Source organism: Phyllostomus hastatus, unplaced genomic scaffold, assembly GCF_019186645.2.
Source record: "Phyllostomus hastatus isolate PE091 unplaced genomic scaffold, TTU_PhHast_1.1 phas_scaffold_78, whole genome shotgun sequence".
NCBI lineage: Eukaryota > Metazoa > Chordata > Mammalia > Chiroptera > Phyllostomidae > Phyllostomus > Phyllostomus hastatus.
The window spans coordinates 34,717,921-34,743,141 of record NW_025334041.1 but is presented as its reverse complement, the minus strand read 5'-3'; the positions used below and the strand labels follow the sequence as shown (position 1 = coordinate 34,743,141).

The following is a 25,221-nucleotide window of genomic DNA, read 5'->3' as shown; positions in this document are numbered from 1 at the left end:
ACTTTTCTGCTAGGAACTGCCACTCTATTACCTAAGCTAGAAATTTTGTTAACCTTACAAGTTCTTTCCCTCATGTCAAATAAATTGCTTTTAAAATATTAGTAACTCCGATTTTAGCAGACGTGTTATTTTTTATGTTTATGTATATTCATATATGTATTAGTGTCTGTTGCCATACTATTCAAGAATATACAGTATTTTGTAAAGTATGATGTTTTTAATGGTTTTAAGTCCTTATTGGTATCATCCTTCAAAGACAATTAAATATTTATTTTATCCTAATTTACAGGTAAAGAAGATACTCCCTCATTACTCGGTCTCTGTGGGTCCCTAACATCAGTGGCAAGTTACAAATCTCTAACTAGCCTAAAATCTAATGACTATCTTGCAAGTCCTACAACAGAGATGACAAGTCCAGGCCTAACTCCATCCTGAGGAATTTTATGTAAAAGCCAAAAGATTTTATGTTGTCAGTGTTCTATTTACTCAAGTGTGACTGCTGGGAAAACCTTTGGGATTTTACATTGTTCTGGCACAAATCTGGGATTCTGTGGCATAGAGAGTTCAACCCACTCCATGTTAACTGAGTGAAAAAAGATGGTCCGGCCATTTCTTATTTTAAAGTTCTTACATTTGTCACTGAGGAAGTTTCAAGTGAACAGACCTAAAAACAACGTTCAAAGACCCTCTAAATTAATACTTTAAATTGTACATATTTATTATTCAGTTGATTTTCATATAATTTAATGTATCATAATTGCCAGAGATTGAGTCCAAGGTTTTATTCCAGAGACTTAAGCTACATACTTTCTTTCCTCTTTTATTCAGTGATTTAAAAATTTCTAAAAATGACTTAGTAATTTTATTTTTCATTAATTTCTTCCAAGATTCTAATGTTTAAAAGCCTTGTTTTTAAAATAAGGAGAAAGTTCTCAGCTGCAGCTTGACAGTGGCTTATTCAGTTTTTCTTTAACAGTTATTATCATTTTGTGTCAATGTTAACATTCCACTGAACATTTTATAAAGTTTGTAGGAATGTGCAGTAGGCAGTTACTAAATTTGGTAGTGTCATAGGGAAAGTATTTTACAATATTTTAGGCCATTTAGGTAACATTTCTTATTTGTCTCCCCTAAATTTTTGTAACAGGTTGTCAATTAAAAATGATCAAATATGCCTCAAAAATTAAACGTTAAAGTGTAACAGATGTTGAAAAAGTATTTGATCAGCAAAAATTTCAGGTTCAGTGAAGTGTGAGCAGCTCTTGCATTAGGATTGGCAGGGCGGTCACCGGGACCACACTGTGTCCCGCGCCCGCGCTCCTCCTGCCCCTGCTCCTCCTGCCCCTGCTTTGCGGCCTTGAGCGGGTGTCTGGTGTTGTTCACAGCTCCCGTCAGCAGTCAGGCCACGGTTTCGTTTTAAAGTTGATGTTAAAAATCCCTGCACTTCTACAGGTAAAACAGTTTCCTTTTTTAAAAAAGCTATGAGCTGTATTTTAAACATTTTTGCAATTTTTGGAACTATACATTTTGTCCCGAAAAATTTCACCCTATTGCAAGAGAAAGTGTATTATTTTCTACAGTAAGTAATGTGAGGAAGACATGATCAGTTGTGCCAAAGAAGTTTTATACATTGTTTACATGTAGTGGCTACAATACTTATTGGGACTTAATATGTGCTATATTTTTGTTTATTAATAAAACATTACATTCAAATTTAGTAGCTTTGACATATAGGAATAATGTTCCTCCTAAAGCAATTTATTTTTATTGAGAGGAGGCAGGAAGTGCGAACTTATCACATCCACTCTTTGTGTTAGAAATGTAGGAGTGTGGTGGTTCTCTACAATCTTCGGAGCTTTACTACCATAATTTGGAATTTAATATAATAAATAATAACAAGGCTAGTCTTGTATGTAAAACAGTTCAAACAATGTCATTTCAGGGACAAAGGAGGCCTGAAAACCCTTTTAAAAAGTTATCTTAGTTGTTCCAGGATTACTCAGAGGCTTTATCATTTTAGCTTAAGACTTTCGTATTGTACTTGTAGAAATGCAAATATTCTTGAGAAATGGTATCTTTAATCTCTTAATTCTGTATATGTTATTGTCAGTGAGGTATCCAAAGCAATTTTTACGCTGCATGGGGAGTGGAAGGTATAAAACAAGGACAATGGAAATTTTAGGAGGGAGTGAGAAATGGTTAAGGAGGGGAACTTCAAAACTTTTAGGCTGGCCTTAAGCACTTTTGCTGCTTTCCTAAGAACTCTCAGAAAGTTTAAATGCTTTATCATCCATGGTCCACTCTCAACTTGACACTTTCCTTCCATAATTAAAAAAAAATCATTAAATTTTTTCCATACTTTTTTATAATACAGAAAGTTAATTCAGGATTCCATAATTGATAACATTTTTTCAGATTTGTCTAATGTATACTATAACCTGTGCATCTTAACATGCTGCTAAACGCAGATTTAAACATGACACCTGGAGATCATGACTTTCCCTCCTGTCTTGGAGCTCTTGGTATACAATCCATCTGCTAATGTGAATTCAGGTTTCTACAGAGTTCATTTCATACTAGTTAGAGATGGTTAGTGTGTGCATGAGGAAACAACTTACGTCTCAATCTTCAGTTTTAGGTGATAGTGTTTATTTATAAACCCTCCCCAAAATAGAATGCTGAATTATATGCTGATATTTCTATGTGTATTTTGTTGCCTTGATGTATTATACTTGCTGCATGTATATTAAACATTTTGTACTATGCATTAGTGGTCTTATTTTATCCTTAATGAAAAGTTACTTGATTCAGGTTGCACACTGAACTAAGAAATATGATAAATGCATATTACTCAGTGCCTAAAATACTAATATGAAAATGGTCTTGGAGAAATCCTTATTTCAATTCATATAAAGTAAAATACATTTTATTTTTTAAAAAACATGACACGCTTTAGAATACACAGCAGCTATTTAGGTGGCCCTCTGCAGCAGCGGCTCTGGCAGCATCACTGGTTGGAGTATACAGTGGCCACCGCCTGTTTTCTCACCTGTCAGATGGAAACATCCCCATCTTCTCAGCACCTGAGCGATGGCATCAGGATGATGTCAGCATTAAGTGAACTCACACGTATCAGTTTGTAAGAGGTAAGTGCCAGACACAAGCTACTAATTATGATTGACAGAGACCTTAAGTCAGCCTAAGTCATTTTTGATTTACATACAAGTTTTCAGGCGGTTAAAAATGTCTCACATTTACAACTTATGGAAACTCTGATCACGTTCTTTCATAAGGTTAAATCTCTGACTTTGATAAACTGATACACTGGATCACCTCTGAAATGTCACATGACTGCTTTGAAAATCAGATCTCTTATATTTTTTTAGTTAGTTCACTGGGCTCTTCCTTTAAGCAAAGCAGCTTCTGTGCAGGTTCAGCCTTTGTTCTTTTTAACTGATAGGAAGGGGGAGATAACTTTTTATCAGTGTCATTAAAGTACCTTTTCAAAGTTTACTTTAATCCAAACCAAACTTTTAGAATATTTTTAAATAGGTCACCTTATTTAAATCACATTTTCCATACTGTCCATTATTTTGCTAAAACACAGCTAAAATCATAATTTTCACTACACAACACCTGGCCTATCATGTGTATATGATAGTGTAGTAAGGCCTGGTGTCTTCTGTGTTGTGCTAATGCTCTCCTGTATCCTTTTGTTAAAGATAAATGCTAGTGTTGAAGAAGACCAAAACACTAACTCTATAATTGTCAGAGTTGTACCGAAAATACCTCCTTTGTTTCCTGTTTCTTTCTTGTTGTGTTTGGCACACAAGGCCTCTGACTACATTCCTAATCTGATCTCCTGCCACATTGCCGTGTGGCATATACAGCCTTTGCTCCAAGGGCTGGGACCACATCCCGCTGTCTGCCTCCAGGTATGTTTCATTTGCATCACCTGTCCCAATCGTAGAGGCATTTCCTGCCCACTTCCCCTCTGTGCCCAGCTTGAGTGAAGAGCCCTTCAGCTTTCTCCTTACTCCCCTGGCACACCTCCATGGATCATAGTTCTGAAACCTACTTGCGGCCAGTGACAGTTTCTGAACCATCTTACCTCCAGTGTTTTTCCTACTGCCACCACGTGAAAGGGCTCAATCGTGTTGAATGACAGATTACATTTTGGGAAAAAGCTCAGAAGTGATAGGTGAAATTTTCTGACATCTCTGGAATTTGTGCCCTAGAACAAGGGAGGGAAGAATTTAAAGGAGGCGTATATGGTAACGCATAGTGAATAATTTTCCTAGAAATACATGGAAAATTTATTTTTATGTCTACTTGTTTAAAAAGTCAAATATGTTATTATATGAAAAGTAGCAAACAATACTGTTATAAGACACTTCTCCTTAAAATTTACACAAAGTAAATATGTATGATAGAAAGTTTATCATTAATAAAATGAAACTCTTTCCTTTCAGAAACATTAGCAAGAACACAATTTGTAGCCAAACTCTGGGGGGTTGCTACTTTTTTAAAAAAAGTATTAATATGCCTATTTACTGATGTAGAGAAAAAGCTGAAGCTTTCTTTCATCCTTCTTTTCATCCAGATACAGTGTGTGGAAACATGTGTTAGAAAATCTAGGGAATTAGATTCAGGTTATTTTAGTCATAAATAGTAACAATTTTCCACAAGTGCCATTAGTACTGGGGGTATAGCTGGGCATCTCCCTTCTGGTATTTATAAGCAGACATGTGACTGCTTTTTGAAGCACAGCCCTAAATTTCAATATTTCTGCCTTTTTCTACCAATAAGTTATCAAAGAGAAGCAGCAAAACCAGGGTAAGTTTAGTACTGTTAAATGGCAGTGTTCAAGATAAACGTTCACACACACATTATATGAAAATATTTAATGATCATTTTAACTTAAAATATTTTAATGACAATTAACTTAAAATCATAAATATTTCATGTTTTTATGGACATGTTGCAAATTTAATGTAAAGCAACAGGATAAAAACACAAAAGGTTACATACAAATTCTATACAGTTTATTTCTCAGAACATTCAAGCTCTTTTCTACTATAATACAAATATATTAATTCCTCCATGAACACTAGAGATTTATCACCTAAATATATTACCTATTTTAGGGGCAAAAATGCTTCACATTTTCATAAAATACACATAGACTTCAATAAAGTGCTTTTTCTTAAGAGTATGTATATCCTAAGACATTTAAACAAATATAAAAAAGAATATCATTTCTTACATTCATAAGCTAAATTACTTAGGCGTTAGCCTGTAGTTACCAAAAGCTATTTCTTCAAGAAAACTGCTCTCCGTTTAGTCTCTTGTTCTAGCATACTAATGTTAGGGGTATATCATCAAAGATAATTTTGGAAATATTCTGTGACTGATAGTGTATTAACAATATCAAATTTAACACAACAAGCAAATAGAGGAGTGATCTAGAGAGCTCCATGAACACTGATACATGAATTACAGCATGGCTGTGCCAAAGCATTATTGTTACTAGTCTAAATACAATGTTTTCCACTATACACCCATGTTTGACTTTGGTGAACATTTAATACAATCAGCAAAACCACTCTCTCTTGCAGAAATAATGGTAATGTTATTTCTTTAATATCTAACTCAGATTATTGCTTCCAGTATGAACAATAGTTTTTCTTTATAAAAAGCTCTATGGTTGTGATTTCTGGAAAATCTCTTCCAATATTTCAAAAATTAGGATAACAAAACTAATTTAAAAATAAGAATTATGATTTAGAATCAAGGTAGGAATTCATTTCAATTATTGGCAGGAAAGATACAAAATCTTTGTAAGATAACATAAAGGCTCTAGCCTAGCAGTCTCCATCTTATTATTTGGCCGTGGTTATATCCAACTGAAACAGTATCACTAGTATTGCTGTCTTTGAGCATTTTGTTTCTGGAAAAAATCCTTTCCAAGTTCATATGTACTGATCATAATGGCACAAGCAGGAGCAATTTTAACTAAACGGGGAATTAGGCCTGCAAAGAGAATAGAAAAAATATCAGAACAAATTTTACCTTATTTTTAAAAACTTAAATTATCTGGTTGCATTCTGATATCAAATTAAATGAAGTGATATATCAAATATTATGCCATAAACTGGTATCAAAGAACAAGACAAACTTAGTGCTGACCCCCTCACTTTAAGTCCATGTTACTTTATATAGAAATTTTAACTTAAAACATTTTTAAACTTAGAGAAAAGATGTCTAGGAGAAATCATAAATGTGAAATGTTTTCAAGAATTTCTGGATGAAAAGTTAATTTAGGGAGGATAAATTTAAAAGGAAAAGTAATTTTATTCAATGATTTGGTAAAGCAAATATTTTTACCTGTAAATAATCCAGAAAACCCATTCTTAGCAACAATGTTCTTCATTATAGCCCAGGTTGACGTGGGCTCAGGAACTAAATGTTAAAAAAAAATTATTATAAATTACCACTTAATTTCTACGTGACCTTTGGGATTCATTAAAAGAAAAAATTTGAAAAGGCTATAAGTTTAAAGGTGTGTAGGATGAGATGTAATCAAAGAGGAATATAAAGAAGGCGCCTCCTGAACTATTATCAATATTTGTTTCTTAAGCTTGATAGTGGATATTCCTTATACTTTTTCTACATCTTAAAAACTTTCATAATGAAAAAAAATTAAAGATGTATAGAAATATCATGGAGTTCCCTAAGCCAAAGAGAAGTCCTGATAACCATTTTTCATTAAATTTTTATTGCACACATTAAAAAAATTTTTTTTCCTACAAAGAGGTTCTGAAGAAAATAGCTCATTCTTCCTAGTAAGGTTCTGCTTTATTAAAACTTTTCTGAATAGCCTTGGCTGGTATGGCTCAGTGGATTGAGTGCCAACATGTGAACCAAAGTGTCACTGGTTTGATTCCCAGTCAGGGAACATGCCTGGGTTGCAGGGCCAGGTCCCTAGTAGGGGGCACACAAGAGGCAAGCACATTGATGTTTCTCTCCCTCTCTTTTTCCTTCCCTACCCCTCCCTAAAAATAAATAAATAAAATCTTAAAAAACAAAATAAAACTTTTCTGAATAGATGTGCCAGTCTTGAAAAAAATTAGATTAGTCCTGACTCCTCCACAGGGCAGATTTACCCTCTAACAGTAACATCTCACTTATTTGCAACCACTCAAATAACTGGGACCTATAAAACATTAACTTATATTTTAAAAAGCCAGCAAAACTAGATTTAATGGACGTTCAGACATAAAGCTTAAGGATGAGCAGTAAATATACAAAGTTCACTTACCTTCATTTTATGCAATGAGCTAAGGAGCTGGTTCAGCCCACAGACTACTAGATGCAATAACTAAAAAAGTCTGCTAAGTAGCAGGCATACTACCATGTGAACACTGAGACAGCTGACAGGCTGAAGATTTCAGTCTTTATTTGAGATGAATGGGCTGATGGGCAAAAACATTCTGATATTTACCTCACTAGCTTCTGGGAACTGCATTACAAAACTCATGTACATTGTGAACTCTGGGTCATTAAAAAAGATTAAATCACACATTATTAAGCATGCCTAAGAAAAAAGGGAAAGATTAGAGAAAGACATATTTCAAAAATGGCTTTTAGAATTTTGCTGTTTAATGGAGTGGGGCTCATTACTCTTGTGCTCTAGGGTCATATTATTGGCAAGTGTAGCCATATTTTATTCATTTTAATTGCTGAATGTACTACATTATGTGGATTATCACAATTTGGCCATTTCCCTGCCAGGCATATGTAGATGGTTTCTAACTTTTGGGGATTAGGAATCCTTCAGTGAATATCCTTGTACATGTGCAAAAGTTTCTCTAGGGCCCATATCTGGGAGTGGACCTGCTTATTCAAAATGCATTTCTTGATATTGCCATATTATTTTCCAAAGCAGTTATTCCAAATTTATAGTCTCACCAGCAAAGGATGAAAATCACCATTGCTCCACATCCTCCCCAACAATCCAATGCATATAAGATGTTCTCTTACTACTATTCTAGTTGGCATTTTCCTCATTAATATTAAGATAGAAGCCCTGGCTAGCGTAGCTCAGTGGATTGAGTGTGGGCTGCAAACCAAAATGTCACAGGTTCGATTCCCAGTCAGGGTACATGCCTGGGTTGCAGGCCATGACCCCCAGCAACTGCACATTGATGTTTCCCTCTCTCTGTCTTTCTCCCTCCCTTCCCTCTCTAAAAATAAATAAATAAAATCTTTAAAAAAATATATTAAGATAGAGCATTTTTTAGAAGTTTATTAGCCAAGTATAAACATTTTTAAATGATTTTTAAATTTCTGTTTAAGTATTTTAAGATGTTGAATATGTTTAAAGAAAAAGAAGTTTAACCTGTGGAAAACAGATCTCAGCCAGGTTTAAAAAGTTGAAACCAGAGGTTTAACGTTAAGAAATTAAATATCATGCCCCGGCTGGTATGGCTCAGTAGATTGAGTGCCGGCCTATGAACCAAAAGGCTGCTGGTCTGATTCCCAGTCAGGGCACATGCCTGGGTTGTGGGCCAGGTCCCCAGTAGGGGGTGTGCTGGAGACAACCAACTGATATATCTATTGCATATTGATGTTTCTTTCCCTCCTTCTCCTTCCTTTCTCTTCTCTCTAAAAATAATCTTTAAAAGAAGGAATTAAATATAAACAATGTGTTCATAAGTGAGGTAAAGGTTAGCTCTGTTACACAATATAGCAGCTATTAAATCCTAATGTGCTTCTCCACTAGATTATGAGCAGTCTGAGGATTTGGCTACCTCCTCATTTGTCTGAGTACATCAGCATGGTGCCCAACACCAGACAGGCACTCAATCAGTAGTTGACCTTTAATGGATGAAGGATGGAGATATGTTCTCAGTGCATTGATACAGAGATCATATTCTTCAATGGAACTGACCATATTTTCTTTTTTTGCTCAGAGGTAAAGAATTTGGTATAGCTGAGCTATGGAATGGAGGAATCCACTTCCAATGGAGCTGATTTACTTTTTTCATGGGCATAAATAACAAATAGAAATAAAAAAAACTGGGCTTTTATCACTCAAATCAGAAGTGCAATTTACAATAGAAACGTATCTTGCTAAATATAAATGGTTCATAGCTGAGTAACAAGCAAAAGTGACCAACAATAATCATGGAAAATTAAGACCCAAGGCTTACTACTTAAGGTTTATCCTTTTGGGTTTAAATAGAGAAACATTAATTAGAAAAAAAAGTGATAGGTAAGAGGTAAATCAAGTGAAAGATGATGCCTCTCTGCTGCCAGTCTCAATGAGGATGCGTGGTCACCTAACCAACATTTTCAAAATATACAAGCTGGAGCCCCACCTCACATCTATTAAGAGTCCACTGCGGGTGGTGCTCAGCTTTTGGTGTAGTGGAAAAAGCACCCCAGGTGAGTCCAATGATTATTTACCTAGTTAAGTGGATCTCTAACTTTAGTGTGCAGAAGAATCTACCTACAGAAATTCCCACTTTCTCCCTCATCACTACGACTACCAGCACCACCACCTCACTGCCAAGTCATCAAACATTTATGACAAACTACACCAAAGACAATATTCCTACTACATTAAGTAATTTACTTAATGGGAAAAACAGGAATTCTGATGAGCTGAAAGGAAGATGAAACAAAATAATTTTGAACTATAAAGGGAGAAAAGATGATAGGGCTTAGGCAGCTAGAAAGCTCACACCTAAACCAGGGAAGTGGGAGAACCCTGATAATAAACCTCTAAGGTTTTAGTTTGCTTCTATTAGAGGGGACTAGACTTTCGTAAGTCAGGAAGAAAGTTGTCACTAGTATTCACCAGACTCATTTTCAGAGGTCTATAATCAATGCTTCTTTCAACATTAGAACACCCATTTTATTTTGTATGGAAATATCCTGGGGGATTAGAACAATTTATTTATATTATAATATGCTTACACATGGCATATGTCATGCAATTTTGTAATGGATAATTTCCAGTTGGTTTGCTACACTTTCTATGGATAATAAACATTAACAAAATGGATCTAGTAGACACAAGTAAGAGTACACTTTTGTTCTAGAAGAAACTGTAGGTTATAAAGTAAAAATAAATGGAATAATAGGAAAACATATCAAAAAAGGGAAGCTAAAAATAAATAGAAAAAATCAAATAAAATGTATGTGCATACTAATGGAACAAAGCACAGTGAGAGAAAAAGGTTTCCTAGTAATTTACTATCCTTCGCCCTGATTTGTCCAGCTCTATTTGAAAAAAATACTTACATAATTTAATCTTCTATTTAGAGCAGGTATAAGATTCAACTGATGGCAGGCAAAATAAATAGACTTTAAGATTTCTTAAATTTTTTTTGTCTAGAGTATTCCTGGGTATTCCATTCTAAGAGTACATTAGTTTCAGTTAAAGAGTAAAGCAGAGGGAAAAATAATCTTATCCCTATTTCAGATATTCCTAAATTAGTATCTGGAAAGAAAAACAAAAATTTTCATGGCATCTTAAAAAAGTTTTAAATTAAACTTACTTTTATAACATTCATACATCCAAAGTTGTGTCTGCTTTTGTGTTTTTACCACATCAAATGGCAAAGTCACAACAGCTGCAAACTATTAAAAAGAAAAACTGATTAATTTAAACCTGCCTTTAAATTTTCCTAAAATTACATTCTTTTAATTAGCACATTACTTAATAATTTATTCTTGTGTGTGGTTTAAGAAGGTGGTCTACTTTTATTTTTCTGCACCTATCCAATTTTCTGAACACCATTTATTGAATAAACTAGCTTGTTGTATGTGCTTGCTTCCTCTGTTGAATATTAACTGACTATAAAGGTGTGGGTTTATTGCTGGGCTCTTTAGTCTGTTCCACTGACCTATGTGTCTGTTCTTATGCCAGTACCATGCTGTTTTCATTACTATTGCCTTATATATAGTTTATTAGGTAGCGTGATTCCTCCAACCCTGTTCTTCTTTCTCAGGATTGCTGTTGCTGATACATTGCTCATGGGATTACAAATTGTTACAACTGCTATGGTAAACAGTATGAGGTCTGTCCCTCAAAAAATTAAAAGTAGAATTACCATGTAATCAAGCCATTCCACTTCTGTGTACATACCTAAAGGAACTGAAAGCAGGGTCTTGAAGATATATTCATATGGGGGGAGGGCAAAAAAACCCCAGAATTTATTGATAAAAAATGGTGTATTTATTCTCACACATTTAAACTTCAGTCAGCTTCAAAGTACTCTCAATTTAAAGCAACAGACCTATCAGAACATCTTTTCCACTGCTCTAAACAGTTTTTGAACTTGTCAATTTTGATGTCTTTTAGTGCTTCTGCCATTTTTTGTTTCACCTCTTCCACATCAGCAAAATGTTTCCCTTTGAGGACTTTTTTCATTCAGGGGATCAGGGGAACAAAAGAAAAAATCTCTCAGGGCGAGATTGGGTGAATAAGGAGGGTGGGGCACAGGGGTCATGCCAGTTTTTGTCAAAAACTGCTGAACACTCGGCATGGTATGGGCAGGTGCGCCCATAAATCACCCATCGTAAAATGGGCAAACATGTTGAAAGAGTCTTTAAAAAAGAATTCACTGAAGCTGAACACAGCCTTTCAAAACAATACCAGCTGGTGAACTGACACAGGTTCTTAGAACACTCATCTAGTGGGGGAAGCCTATACTACAAGGGGCCTTCCCTCCAGAAGACCACTCCAGGTTTTTTGGGGTCCCCCTCATATATGTACTATAACAAAAACAGACACAAAATGCATTTAAAAATATTTGAATGGGTGGTAATTTATTTGCTCAAAATAGGATAGTAAATATTTAGAAAATTTTTAAAACAGTGTACCTCAAAAGTACTATCTGAAAAGACATGAAATGTATAATATTTTGTTATGTTTAAATAAGACAATTATCATTATTCTAGTGTATTAACAAAAGAATAAACTTACAGAACCAGACAATGCCCCTGAAGTGAAGTTGATCATAAACGTCGGTTCATATACACCTAACTTCTCACACAACCATTTCTTTAAAACTTCATAGTTATACCAGTACATTGCTATAAAAACAGAATGAAATGAACACACAATTAGAAATGAAACGCAGACTTTAAAGAAAATACTTATGAAGTTATATATCAAAGGAAAGGAGACGTTCTAATCTGTACACGTCATTCTTTTTGTTTGCACACATATTAGGTGAGATTTTTTTAGAAAGGCACCAAATTATCAATAATGTACGAGCAGTTTTATAAACAAACAAAAAAAACTATGCATTGGTGAAGAAGGATTTTAATTCCAAAATCTGACAAAGACAGTAGGAGAAGGAAAAGTGCAAGCCAATCTCATTCACAAACATATGTGTAAAATCTTACAAAGATTAAATAATGAACAACTGAAGCCAAAGGTCATAAGCATCATACACTATGACTAGATTGGTTTATGTGAGGAATGCAAAGGTAGCAAATACAATAAACCCTATAGATGCCATATATCACATTGACAGAACCATGGGGTCACTTTCATTTAAAGCAAACAAATTTCTTGGAAACAGGGTTAAAAGAGAACTACTTTAATTTGATAAAGCATATGCACCAAGGACATGATGCTGGGTAACCACCTACAGAGGTACATGAAATCGAATACTTATTTCACTCCATAACCACAAATTAATTATAGATAAACGAATGACAAACAAAACAGAGCCCAACCTCCGTAATAATCAGAAAAATGTAAGTTAAGGAGACATAACCACTTTAAATTACTAAACAAAAATTAAGAACCTAGACAATAAAAGTGCTGGGGAGGGTATGCAGTGAAGCTGATAGGTGTGTAGATCCACACAACTACATTAAAAATGTTTGTATTACCTAGTAAAATTTTGAATGTATGAACCAGCAAATCTAATACTGGAGAAATTCTTGTATATGTACACTAAGAGACATATAATGTTCACAGCAGCATTGTTTGCTTACACATAAACATGAGTAAAAATGAAGAAAATACTTATAAAAATAAGAATAAACCTTAGCCTTTCTTTATTAATTATAAGAAAACAATTCCATTTACTATTGCAATAAAAAAATGGTACCTAGGAATAAATTTAAACAAGGCAGTAAAAGACCTGTACTCAGAATATTATAGGACATTGAAAAAAGAAATTGAGGAAGATACAAAGAAGTGGAAGTACATACTCTGTTCATGGCTTGAAAAAATTAACACCATTAAAATGTTCATACTACCCAAACTAATATATAGAGTCAATGCAGTTCCTATTAACAAACAAATGGCATACTTCACAGATCTAGAACAAATATTCTAAAATATTTATATGGAATAAATTTGCCTCAGCAATCTTGAGAAAGAACAAAGTTGGAGAAATCACAGTACTTGATATCAACTATACTACAAAGCCACATGTAATCAAAACAGGCATTCAGATCAATGGAACAGAATAGAGAGCCCAGAAATAAGCTACATCCTTATGATCGATCAATATTTGACAAAGGAAGCAAGAGCATACAAGGGAATAAAGAGTCTCTTCATTAAACTGTGCTAGGAAAATTGGAGAAGTACACGAAAAAAATGAAACTAGCCCACCAACTTAAAATATACACAAGAATAAACTCAAACTGGATAAAAGACTTCAATGTAAGTCACAAAACTATAAAAATCTGAGAAGAAATCATAAGCACTAAAAAATCTCAGACATCTCTTGTAGCAATATTTTTGCTAATATATCTCTTAGGTAAGGGAAACAAAGGAAAATAAATGAATGGGACTACACCAAACTAAAAACTGCACAGCAAAAGAAACCATAAGATAGCAAAGAGGGAACCCACTGTATGTGAGAACATATTTGCCAACGATATGGGGTTGGCCAAAAACCAGTTTGGTTTTTTCCATAAAATAAAAGACATTTTTCATTTTCACCAATAACTTAATTGATTTGGATATTTTGAATATGTCAGCTATCTCCCATGTGGAAATAACACTGATTGTTCTCAATGTCTCAATTTGATCACTATCAACTTCAATTAGTCTACATGACTGTAGATCATCATCCAGTGAGAAATCTCCAGCAAGAAACCACAAACCACTTTTGACATATTTGATCAGTCACAGCACTGTCTCCATACACTGCACAAATCTTTTTTCTTTGCATTTCAGTTGTATTTTTACCTTCCTTGAAATAATAAAGCATAATATGTTGAAAATGTTGCTTATTTTTCCATTGTCAATATTGAAATGGCTACACAAAAACTCACCAATTTTGATAAGTTTTTTTGTTAAATGCGTGTTGATATGACACCTGTCGCAATACAATGTAACAAACTTGTTTCAAATGACGTTAAAGACAACTAAGTGGTAGTACAGCCATCTTACAGAAAAAAAAAAACAAAACAAAACGGACTTTTGGCCCAATACATCTGATAAGGGGTTAATTTCCAAAATATATAAAGAACTCAATACCAGGAAGATAAAAAATCCAATTAAAAAATGGTTGAAGCCACTTCTATTCAACACAGTATTGGAAGTCCTAGCCACAGCAATCAGACAAGATAGAGAAATAAAAGGCACCCAAATCGGAAAGGAGGAAGGAAAACTGCCATTGTTTGCAGATAACATGATAGTGTACATTGAAAACCCTATAGACTCTACTGAAAAACTACTTGACCTAGTAAGTGAATTGTGCAAAACAGCAGGATACAAAGGCAATATTCAGATATACAAGGCATTTTTGAAAACCAACAACAAAGTATCAGAAATAGAAATCAGGAAAAAAATCCTATTTGCTACAGCAACAAGAAAAATAAAGTACCTAAGAATAAACATAACCAAGGAGGTAAAAGACTTGTACTCAGAAAACTACACAACACTGAAGAAAAAAATTAAGGAAGACACAAACAAATAGAAGTATATACCGTGTTCATGGATTTGAAGAATAAATATCATCACAACGTCCATACTACCCAAAGCAATTTATAGATTCAATGCAATTCCTATTAAAATACCTATGACATATTTCACAGATACAGAACATTTCAAAAATTTTATGGAACCATAAACAACACAAATTAGTCGCGGTAATTTTGAGAAAGAAGAACAAAGTAGGATAGATCACAATACTTGATATCAAACTATATTACAAGGCCACTGTAATCAAAATAGTCTGGTACTGGCATAAGAACAGACACATAGCTCAATGGAAGAGAATAGAGAGCCCAGAAATAAACCCAAGTTTCTATGATCAGTTAATATTTGACAAAGAGGGCAGAAGAATAAAGTGGAGTAAAACTAGCCTCTTCAATAGATGGTGTTGGGAGAGCTGGACAGTTATATGCAAAAAATGAAACATGACAACCAACTTATACCATACACAAAAATAAAATCAAGATGGATGAAAGACTTAAATATAAGTTGCAACACCATAAAGGTCCTAGAGAACATAGGCAGGATAATCTCAAGATATTCCACACAGCAATATTTTCACTGATATGTTCCCTAGAGCAAGGGACATAAAGGAAAGAATAAACAAATGGGACTTCATCAAAATAAAAAGCTTCTGTATGGCTGAAGAAAACATCAGCAAAATGAAAAGAGAACCAACTGTATGTGAAAATATACTGCTAATGACACTTCAAACAAAGGTCTGATCTCCAAAATAATGAACTCACACGATTCCACTGCAGGAAGACAAACAACCCAATTAAAAATTGGGCAAAGGATATGAACAGATACTTCTCCAAGGAGAACATGCAGAGGGCCCAGAGACATGTGAAAAGATGCTAAGCATCACTAGCCATCAGAAAGATGCAAATTAAAACCACAATGAGATGCCACTTCACACCAGTCAGAATGGCTATTATAAAGAAATGAACAAACAAGTGCTGGCAAGGTTGCAGAGAAAAGGGAACCATAGTGCACTGTTGGTGGGAATGCAGATTGGTGCAGCCATTGTGGAAAACACTATGGAATTTCTTCAAAAAAACTAAAAATGGAACTGCCTTTTGACCCAGCAATTCCACGGCTGGGATTATAGCCTAAAAACCCTGAAACATCAATTCAAAAGGACTTATGTACCACAATATTCATAGCAGCACCATTTACAATAGCCAAGTGCTAGAAGAAACCTAAGTGCCCATCAGTAAATGAGTGGATCAATAAACTGTAGTACATTTACACAATGGAATACTACACAGCAGAGAGAAAGAAGGAACTTCTACCTTTTATGACAGCATGGATGGAACTGGAGAGTATAATGCCGAGTGAAATAAGCCAGTAGGTAAAAGACAAATACCATGTGACCTCACTTATAAGTAGAATCTAATGAACAATAAACTAATGAGGAAAACAGAACCAGAGACATGGAAACAGGGAGCAGACTGACAGCTTAAGAGGAAGGGGGGGCAGAGGGGAAAGGTGGAAAGAAGGGGAAGGGATTAGTCAACATATATGAATGACCCATGGACATGGACGATGGTGTGGGGTGTGGGCTGGGTGGAGAGAGGCAGAGGGGAAAAATTGGGACAACTGTAATAGAATAAACAATAAAAATATTTTTTATTTTTAAAACCATCTTAATAAAGTAAGATTGTATATAAAAAAGAAAAATACAAAGTAGAAGCTACCAATGGGTGTATGTTATACTAGAGGAGAATATATGTGGTTTTCTGGTTTCATGATTTTAAAAACTGTAATGTTCTAGTTCATATACTGAAGTTGTGACTTCATCGGTGTTCATTTTATTAGTATACTTTATCATTTATATCTGTTACTTTTTCTATGTGAAATATCAATTAGTACAAAAATGAAAAATATATTTGGCCTAGGAATTTATGATTAATTACATACTATGTTTTTAAACTGATCACAAAATGTTGAAGAAAAATACTAATGAAGATGGAAAGATGCAGAGAGATATGAATAGGAGAGCCAAAAAAATGATTAACTAAAAAGAAAAAAGAAAGCAGAACATTAATACAAAGGTCCTTAGTAATTATTTCTTATAGGTCTTAAAAGAAAATTCCCATGATATACAAGAGAAAGGGTACTGAAGTATGCACATTTGACAAGATATTTGTTAGCTTTACACTTCTTTTTCACAACTTTCACCCATTTCATAATTCAACATAATCTTAATCTCCTATCAGATTTATAATAGTCTTGTTTACAAGACATTCATTTAATGGGGAAGATTTTTGTCTTTGAAAGTTGAAAAAGTAGGGGTCAGCATTATTCACAGGCAGTCTTAAATGTATTTTGTGATATTCTGATTTGCAGTTTACTCACCTTATTAATTATGACTTGTTTAGAATAAGTTAAAGATAGTTTGTATCATCTAAATACAAATTAATACTGATTAATGTTTGAATAGAAATTAAACATAAGAAGAAAATAAAACCAGGCTTGAATGAGAAACTATTCATTCAATGAAGACCCATAAAGCTCTGAGAGTTCAACACTGAACTAGGAGTTTGTAGTTACTAAACAAGACAGCATACCCTTAGCCTTAGGGATTAAAGTTTAGTTGATTTTAATGTAATATATAAATAAGACAAAGCTACTTAACATTTGGCAGATATGAATAAGATAAATCCTACCTGAGAATGGTACATCTCTAAAAATAGTAGGAGCCCAACCTCTCCAAAGGGAAATCCAACCATCTTCAGATACTTTCTTGCTGACAAACTGATGCAGTTCCTTGTAAGAAAACTTCTTAGATTGCATGTTGGTTCTTATCAATTCTAATGGACTTATCACAGTTACTGCACCAACTAATACAAACCAAATATTTAAAAAAAACAGAGTCATGTACTATGCAAACACATGTGCAAAATTAATAGTTCATGCATTTTATATTTTAAATTTCTATTCTGAAATGTCTGCAAACCTTAAAAATCAAATCTGTAATGCCAACACACCGGTACCCATTTCTTTTTCCTTGGTAAGGGTAATTCTTAAATGTTTGTTTTCATATACCTTACTCTCTGGTTTCAACTCGTACAAGGGAAGTTCCAGAAATATATATCAACTAGAACTACTACAGAAACTTCACTCCAACTGCACAGAGAAAAACATCCTTCTACACAGAGGCAAATTCCCTTCTGGTGAAACTCTGAATCTCAAAGTCTGTAAGGAAAATGATTCAGGACTTTTGCAACTATCTGATGTCATCCTCATATCCAGAATCTAAAGTCTAAAAGTCTTTCTAAAATCTCTGTCCAATATTTGACAAGGATGGATTGATTCCATTTCTTTCTGATAGCAATTACCATGTCATATGACTTCTAGAGTATAAATACTACCAAATTAGCACAAACTATAAATGCAAAATGTGTATTACCAAGAGTCTGAATTTTATACAAATTCTCTGTGAATGTCAAAATTTTAAATGAAGCTTTAAACATAGATCAAAATGAAAATATAATAAACTTATTACTTACATCTGGCCACAATTCCAGCAACAATTGGTATGCGGCTTTCATTTTCTCCTAATTTAGATCTCAGGAGAGCAGTTAATTGGTCATAGCAGGTAAAATAAATAACTGTGGCAGGAACTGCCATTACTCTGTTAGAAACACGCAAGCACAAAGATTTGCATAAAATTATCAAAAATGCTTAAATACATTATTAAATACAAGCTAAATTCCTCATGTTTTGTATAAGCTAAAAAGCATAATGAATCAGCCTATGAGATCAATTTTTCTTTTATTTTAAAAATTATTAACTTAGTAGGCTGCAAAAAAACAAACAAACCATAAAATAGGTATCTGCCCTCCAGAAGTTTACATGCTAGCTGTGAAAATAAGTTAGAGTACCAGTCAGATCATAAGCAGGAAGAGATAAATGAGGACACTTCTCTGTCTCCTAGACTTGTTCTATGTTCTATCTGTTTCTGGCCTTCCAAATATCGTAACATGAAAATCATTGAAGTAAAAAGTACGAGAGCAATTGTAACATAGTTTTGAACTCTGGACCATATACCTGCTTACAAAACTGGAAATAAATTATAATTAATGATGCCAGACTTATATATACTAGTATCAAGGATATTCCAATGACATTCTTTCAAATGAAAATATCAAAAGGGAATTATTAACTAAACACAAAGTTGCAGGCGCTGTCATGTCGTAAATACTAATGCAACAAGAGACCAGTCTATGTTTATGGATTAACTAAAGGACATTCATCCACCATACTATGGAATGACTAATGTTCTATAATGAAGTTTGATGATGAGAATTTTGAAATATGATTGTCTGCTGGTCTTGGATCTACCACTAACTTTATAAGTTTAGGCAGTATTTAAAATATATGCCTTAAGGTTGACTAATTTGCCCCATTAAAAAGATAAATTATAAAGAAACAAGGTATATAAGGGCAAGGTATTAGTTGGGACTTTTAACTAAGCCTTACTTGTTTATCATATTAATTCATATAATGGCTAGTGAGAAGAGAATTAAAATCATCTGGAAAAGGAAAAGTATACTTATCACAATGTCTCATTATTTTAGTAAAATTAACAAAAAGTCATACATTAAATTTTCAATTTCTGAACATGAAAAGAAAGTTATGCTTGTGTGCCAGACACAACACAGCGAGCTTGGTTGTTTCAATCTTCTATCAGGTCAGGAGGGCATTATTTGCATGCTTGACCTTCGGCCAACTCCAAGAAAGTTAGCCCTTGGAATATTCCCTACTATCAGGTTTTTCTCTCTATCTGGAACCAAACCCACTTGTCTAGGTTGATTTGTGCAAATGATGTGTTTCTGGTGAATATCTGCTTTTCTTCTAGGGGTCTGGACTTTGGTAATCAGAGTTGGTCACAAACACTGAATGTGCCTATGCCATCCACCCTCAATAAAAGCCCGAGAGTCTAAAATTCAAGTGTGATTTAAGGCAGAAACACTTTTCACATGCTGCTGTAGTTCAGGCTGAGAAAACAAATGCATCCTGGGTGGTGTCATGAGAGAGGACTCTGGAGCCTATTGCCTGGTCAACTTCTTTTGTGTCTTTCTCCTGTCTGATGCTTTGTGTCTTTTTGTAATAAACCACGGACATGAGGGCAACCTTCTTTAGGTCCCATGAGACCTTGCAGCAAATCCTCAAATGTGTTGGTGTTGTGGAACTCACGAAACAATGCTTTAAAAAAGTTCTAATATTAAAAATGCACAATTTTGTCTAATCATGCTGATTATAAAACAAAACAAACACCACCATCACTTACTAAAAAATATATTAAATTTCAACTTACAAAGTAGGGGGAAGGCCACTCCACAGGGATTTAATCCCCTCATTTCGAATGATTTTCATAAAGGCATCCTAAAATTATAATAGAAAATAGTAGTCTAAATACATCCCTAAATCTGATATATAAAAAGTTTATACTAGTAATTGATTGGTAATTTGATTCTCTCAAGTGTTTATTTCTAAAATATAAGCTTCTCAGATTTATGTAGGGGCAATATTTTTTAAAGGAATTTTCCCCTGGCCAAGTAGCTCAGTTGGTTAGAATTCAATCCCAATACACCAAGGTCGTGGGTTTGATCCCTAATCAGGACACATACAAGGATCAATCAATGAATGCATAAGTAAGTGAAACAAATAGGTGTTTCTCTTTCTCTATCTCTATTAAAAAACAAACAAACAAACAAACAATGTCATTCTTCTCAGAACTAGAACAAATAATCCTAAAATTTGTATGGAACCACAAAAGACCCCTAACAGCCAAAGCAATCTTAAGAAGAACAAAGTGGGAGGTATAGTGTTCCCTAATCTGAAACTACACAACAAAGCTATAATAATAAAAACAGTATGATACTGACATAAAAACAGACATACAGAACAAGGGAACAGAGTAGATAGCTCAGAAACCTAGCTTATGTGGTCAACTAACCTATGACAAAGGATATAAAAATATATAAGGGAGTAATGACAGTCTTTCAACAAGATGTGCTGAGAGAACTGGAAAAATACATGTAAAAAATAAATAGTCCTGGATGGTGTAGCTCAGTGGATTGAGCACCAGCCTGCACACCAAAAGGTTGCCAGTTCAAGTCTTGGTCAGGACATATGACTGGGCTGCTGGCCGGGTCCCTGGTTGGGGGACATGTGAGAGGCAACCCATCGATGTTTCTCTTGCACTTTGGTATTTCTCTACCTCTCCTTTCTCCCTTCCACTCTCTCTAAAAATAAATAAATAAAATCTAAATAAATAAAACAGGACCACTCTCTTACACCATATACAAAAACAAACTCAAAATTATTTAAAGACTTAAATGTGAAACCTGAAACCATAATAATTCTAGAAGAAAACATAGGAAGTAAACTATTTGACATCAGCCTGAACAATGTCTTTTTGAATACAGCCCCTTGAACAAGGGAAACAAAGGCAAAAATAAAACAAATGGGACTTAAACTAAAAAGCTTCTGTGCAACAAAGGAAACCTTTAACAAAACACAACCTACTGAATGGGAGAATATATTTGCATATGGTATATTTGATAAGGAGTTGATATCCAAAATATATTAAAAAACACATATAACTCAATAACACACACAAATCCAATTGAAAAATGGTCGGAAGACATGAAAAGATATGTGTCCAAAGAGGACATACAGAACACATGGCCAATAAATGCATGAAAAGATGCTCAACACAACTAATCAGCAGGGAAATGAAAATCAAAACCACAAAGAGATACTACTGCACACCAATCAGAATGATTATTATCAAAAAGTTCACAAAAAACAAGTGCTGGTGAAGATGTGGAGAAAAGGGAACTCTTGGGCACTGTTGGTGGGACTGTAAACTGATGCAACCCCTATGGAAAACATTATGGAGGTTCCTCAAAATCCTAAAAATAGGCTTATCACTCAATCCAGCAATTCCACTTTTGGGTATTTATCCAGAGAAAATGAGAACATGAATTTGAAAAGATATGTGTACCCCAAGTTCATTGCAGCATTATTTACAATAGCCAAGATGTGGAAGCAACCTAGGTATCCATGGATACACATGAAAGGATAAAGAAGATATGGCATATATATACAATGAAAATTACACAGCAATACAAAAGAATGAAATCTTGCCATGAGCAACAACATGGAAGGATCTAGGGGGTATTATGGTAAGTGAAGTAAGTTGAGAAACGCAAATACTGTATGGTTTCACTTATATGTGGAATCTTATAAAACAAAACAAAACTAACAAAAATAGACTCACAGAAACGGAGACTAAAGGGATGTTTACTGGAAGGGAGGTGGTGAGAGGATGAAGGAAAAGGAGAAGGGGAACACAGTCAATAACACTGTGACAAAGTTGACACTGTGACAGATGACTACTAGAATTAGTGGGGTCATCACATTGTAAGGTATAAAAATGTCGAGTCACTATATTGCACACCTGAAACTAATACAAACAATGTAATATTATATAGCAACTATTCTTAAAATTTTTTTAAATGGGAGAAAATCTTCAGGTCTAAGGGTAAGTAAAGAGTTCTTAGACTTGACATTTTCTATGATTTACATAGAAAAATACTGATAAACTTAATCAAAGTTTTAAACTTTTGCTCCAATAAAGACCCCATTTAAGAGGATAAAAAGACAAGGTAGACTGTATAAAAATATTTGCAAAGCACACTGTTGCAGACAAAAATGGGGTATGTACAAGTTCAGTAACTAAAAGTAACCTCACAAGGAAATCTGGTAATAAATTCCTAAGTGGGAAGGTGAGCATATTCTTTAGTAAAATGTTTATCTCTGTCTTAAGCGAGTCTTATCCATTGTTTTTGTGCATCTAGGTTAATGTATCTTCGAAATGCCCCCTTTCGGCCCCCTGGGAAGTATAATGACCCTCTAACTCTAGAGAGCACGTCATCTTGTTAGCTATCCTGTAACCCCATCACCTGCCTTACTTTCTTCCACCTTCAAGTCATCTTCCTTCTCCCCTTAATTGCAAATTCAGACTGCAAACTGCCATCCTGACAAGCATTTTTTTCTCAATCAGTTGAGATGTAGCTTCCAGGCATATCCTCTCTTTGGCTCTATTAAACTCGTAATTTTTTTTTACAGGATTGGATGTTGTTAGGTCAGCAAACCCTACACATGCAACTACCAGATGACCCAGAAAATGCAGTCCTGAGCATTTATCCCAGAGAAAGATTTAAATATTACAAGTTATAATAAGAAATATACATTTTGGTCTTTGTCCATGGTTTCTGGAACACAGCATCTAAAATTCTTAATATTTCCTAAGTAATAAAGAACAATGGGAGCATCTTTTGTTATAATACTTGCTGTTTTGTCCTCAGACCTGAAATAGCTCCACATAAAGGTAAAAGAATTGTCTTTTGTTATTCATAACAAGACCCTTTCAACCACACCAGTTTATGCTAATGAGGTAATTTTTGGAAGCCCCTAGATGATCACAAGGTGGGGGCTGGTAAGGGGAACCAACGGAGTAATACAGGTATACCTGGGAGATATTTCTGGTTTAGCTGCAGATCACTGTAATAAAGCAAGTCGAACTCATTTTTTGTTCCCCCTGTGTATTCAATTTATGTTTATATTACACTGTAATCTATTCAATGTACAATAGCACTATGCCCCCAAAATGTATATACCTTAATTAAAAAAACATTTTATTGCTAGGAAAATGCTAATCATTATCTGAGCCTTCCACAAATTGTGAATTTTTTGCCAGTGGCCGTCTAGTCTCAAGGTTGACGACTGTTAACTGATTAGGGTGGTGACCGCTGAAGGCTGGGGTGGCTGGGGTGGCTGTGGCAATTTCTTAAAATAGAACAATGAAGTTTCCCACATCAATTGACTCTTTCTTTCATGAACAATTTCTCTGTAGCATGTAATGCTGTTTGTTAACAGTTTACTCACAGAACTTCTTTCCAAACTCGAGTCAAGCCTCTGAAACCCTGACTCTGCTTTATCAACTAAGTTTGTATAATATTCTAAATCCTTTGTTGTCACGTCAACAATCTCCACAGCATATTCATCGAGAATAGATCCCATCACCACGTGCATCTCATGGTGCCCCCCCCCGCCATGCCTTGGGAGCTGTCTGGTGCGGAGAGCCCTGGGTCTCGGGGAAGGGGGCACCCCCTCACTGGTCACACACCTCACGTTCGTGGGGAACCTGGCGCTAAATCATTTACAGACCACCTGCTTCTGGGTCAGCGTTTTGCACACAGCAGAGCAGCTCCCTCGCTGCGATTTAGTGAAAGCCAGCCCTCAATACAAGGGTCTGTCCTCTCTTGTGTGTTTCCTCCGTGACGGGGAGGGACAGAGTGGGGAGAGGGGGACTGCAGCTCGGGGGAGGTGTCTCTCCACGCCCGAGACCCCTCCCCACCAGAGTTCTGTGCCCTCCGCGGTGCAACTGCCCTTCCTTACTCCTCACGCCAACGGCTGGTGGCAGTGGATGGCAGCGGATGGCAGCACCCATGGCCCCTTTCCCAGGGTGGTCGGGTGGGGGACCCGCGTCTCTGGGTTACACGTGTACCTCCTTCTCCCCTTCCTTCCCCCTCCCAATAGATTCCATCACAAGAAACCACTCTTTATGCTCCTAAGAAGCATAAGAAGTTGCTTCCATAAGAAGCAACTCCTCATCTGCTCAAGTTTTATCATGAGATTGCTGCAATTCACTTACATCTTCAGGCTCCAGTTCTAATCCTAGTTCTCTTGCCATTTCTACCACATCCACAGTCACTGGCCCACTGAAGTTTTGAACTCAAAGTCATTCATGAGGGTTGGAATCAACTTCTTCCAAACTTTTACTAATGTTGCTATTTTGACCTCTCCCCACGAATCACAACTGTTCTTCATGGGCCCTAGAATGGTAAATCCTTTCCAGAAGGTTTTCAATTGACTTTGCCCAGGTTCATCAGAGAAATCACTATCTATATCTATATTCACTATCTATGGCAGCTATAGCCTTATGAAATGTATTTTTGTTGTTGTTGACTTTTAGAGAGAGACAGGAACAGGGTGACAGAAAAAAATATCAATTTGTTGTTCTACCCACCCATGCATTCATCGGTTGCTTCTTGTGTGTACCCTGACAGGTGGAACCCACAACTTTGCCATATGGTGATGATGCTCTAACCAACTGAGCTACCCAGCCAGGGCTGTAATGTAGTTCTTAAATAGTAAGA

General features: G+C 35.2%; 2 protein-coding genes across 7 annotated transcripts in view; one reads left to right on the top strand and one right to left on the bottom strand.

The window, feature by feature from the left end:
- Window positions 1-2,751, top strand: part of RUNDC3B (RUN domain containing 3B) — a 151,048-nt gene extending 148,297 nt beyond the window's left edge. For all 5 annotated transcript variants that reach the window (XM_045828760.1, XM_045828757.1, XM_045828759.1 and 2 more), the window contains one exon: window positions 290-2,751. In XM_045828760.1, coding sequence (XP_045684716.1) covers window positions 290-435 — 146 coding nt within the window. In that variant the 3' untranslated portion in view covers window positions 436-2,751. The remainder of the gene's footprint in view (window positions 1-289) is intronic.
- A 2,272-nt stretch (window positions 2,752-5,023) lies between these two features.
- SLC25A40 (solute carrier family 25 member 40) overlaps window positions 5,024-25,221 on the bottom strand; it is a 38,982-nt gene continuing 18,784 nt past the window's right edge. For both annotated transcript variants that reach the window (XM_045828397.1, XM_045828398.1), the window contains exons 6-12: window positions 20,307-20,374; window positions 18,496-18,620; window positions 17,653-17,826; window positions 11,999-12,108; window positions 10,569-10,650; window positions 6,388-6,462; window positions 5,024-6,033 (exon numbers count right to left, since the gene is read on the bottom strand). In XM_045828397.1, coding sequence (XP_045684353.1) covers window positions 5,921-6,033; window positions 6,388-6,462; window positions 10,569-10,650; window positions 11,999-12,108; window positions 17,653-17,826; window positions 18,496-18,620; window positions 20,307-20,374 — 747 coding nt within the window. In that variant the 3' untranslated portion in view covers window positions 5,024-5,920. The remainder of the gene's footprint in view (window positions 6,034-6,387; window positions 6,463-10,568; window positions 10,651-11,998; window positions 12,109-17,652; window positions 17,827-18,495; window positions 18,621-20,306; window positions 20,375-25,221) is intronic.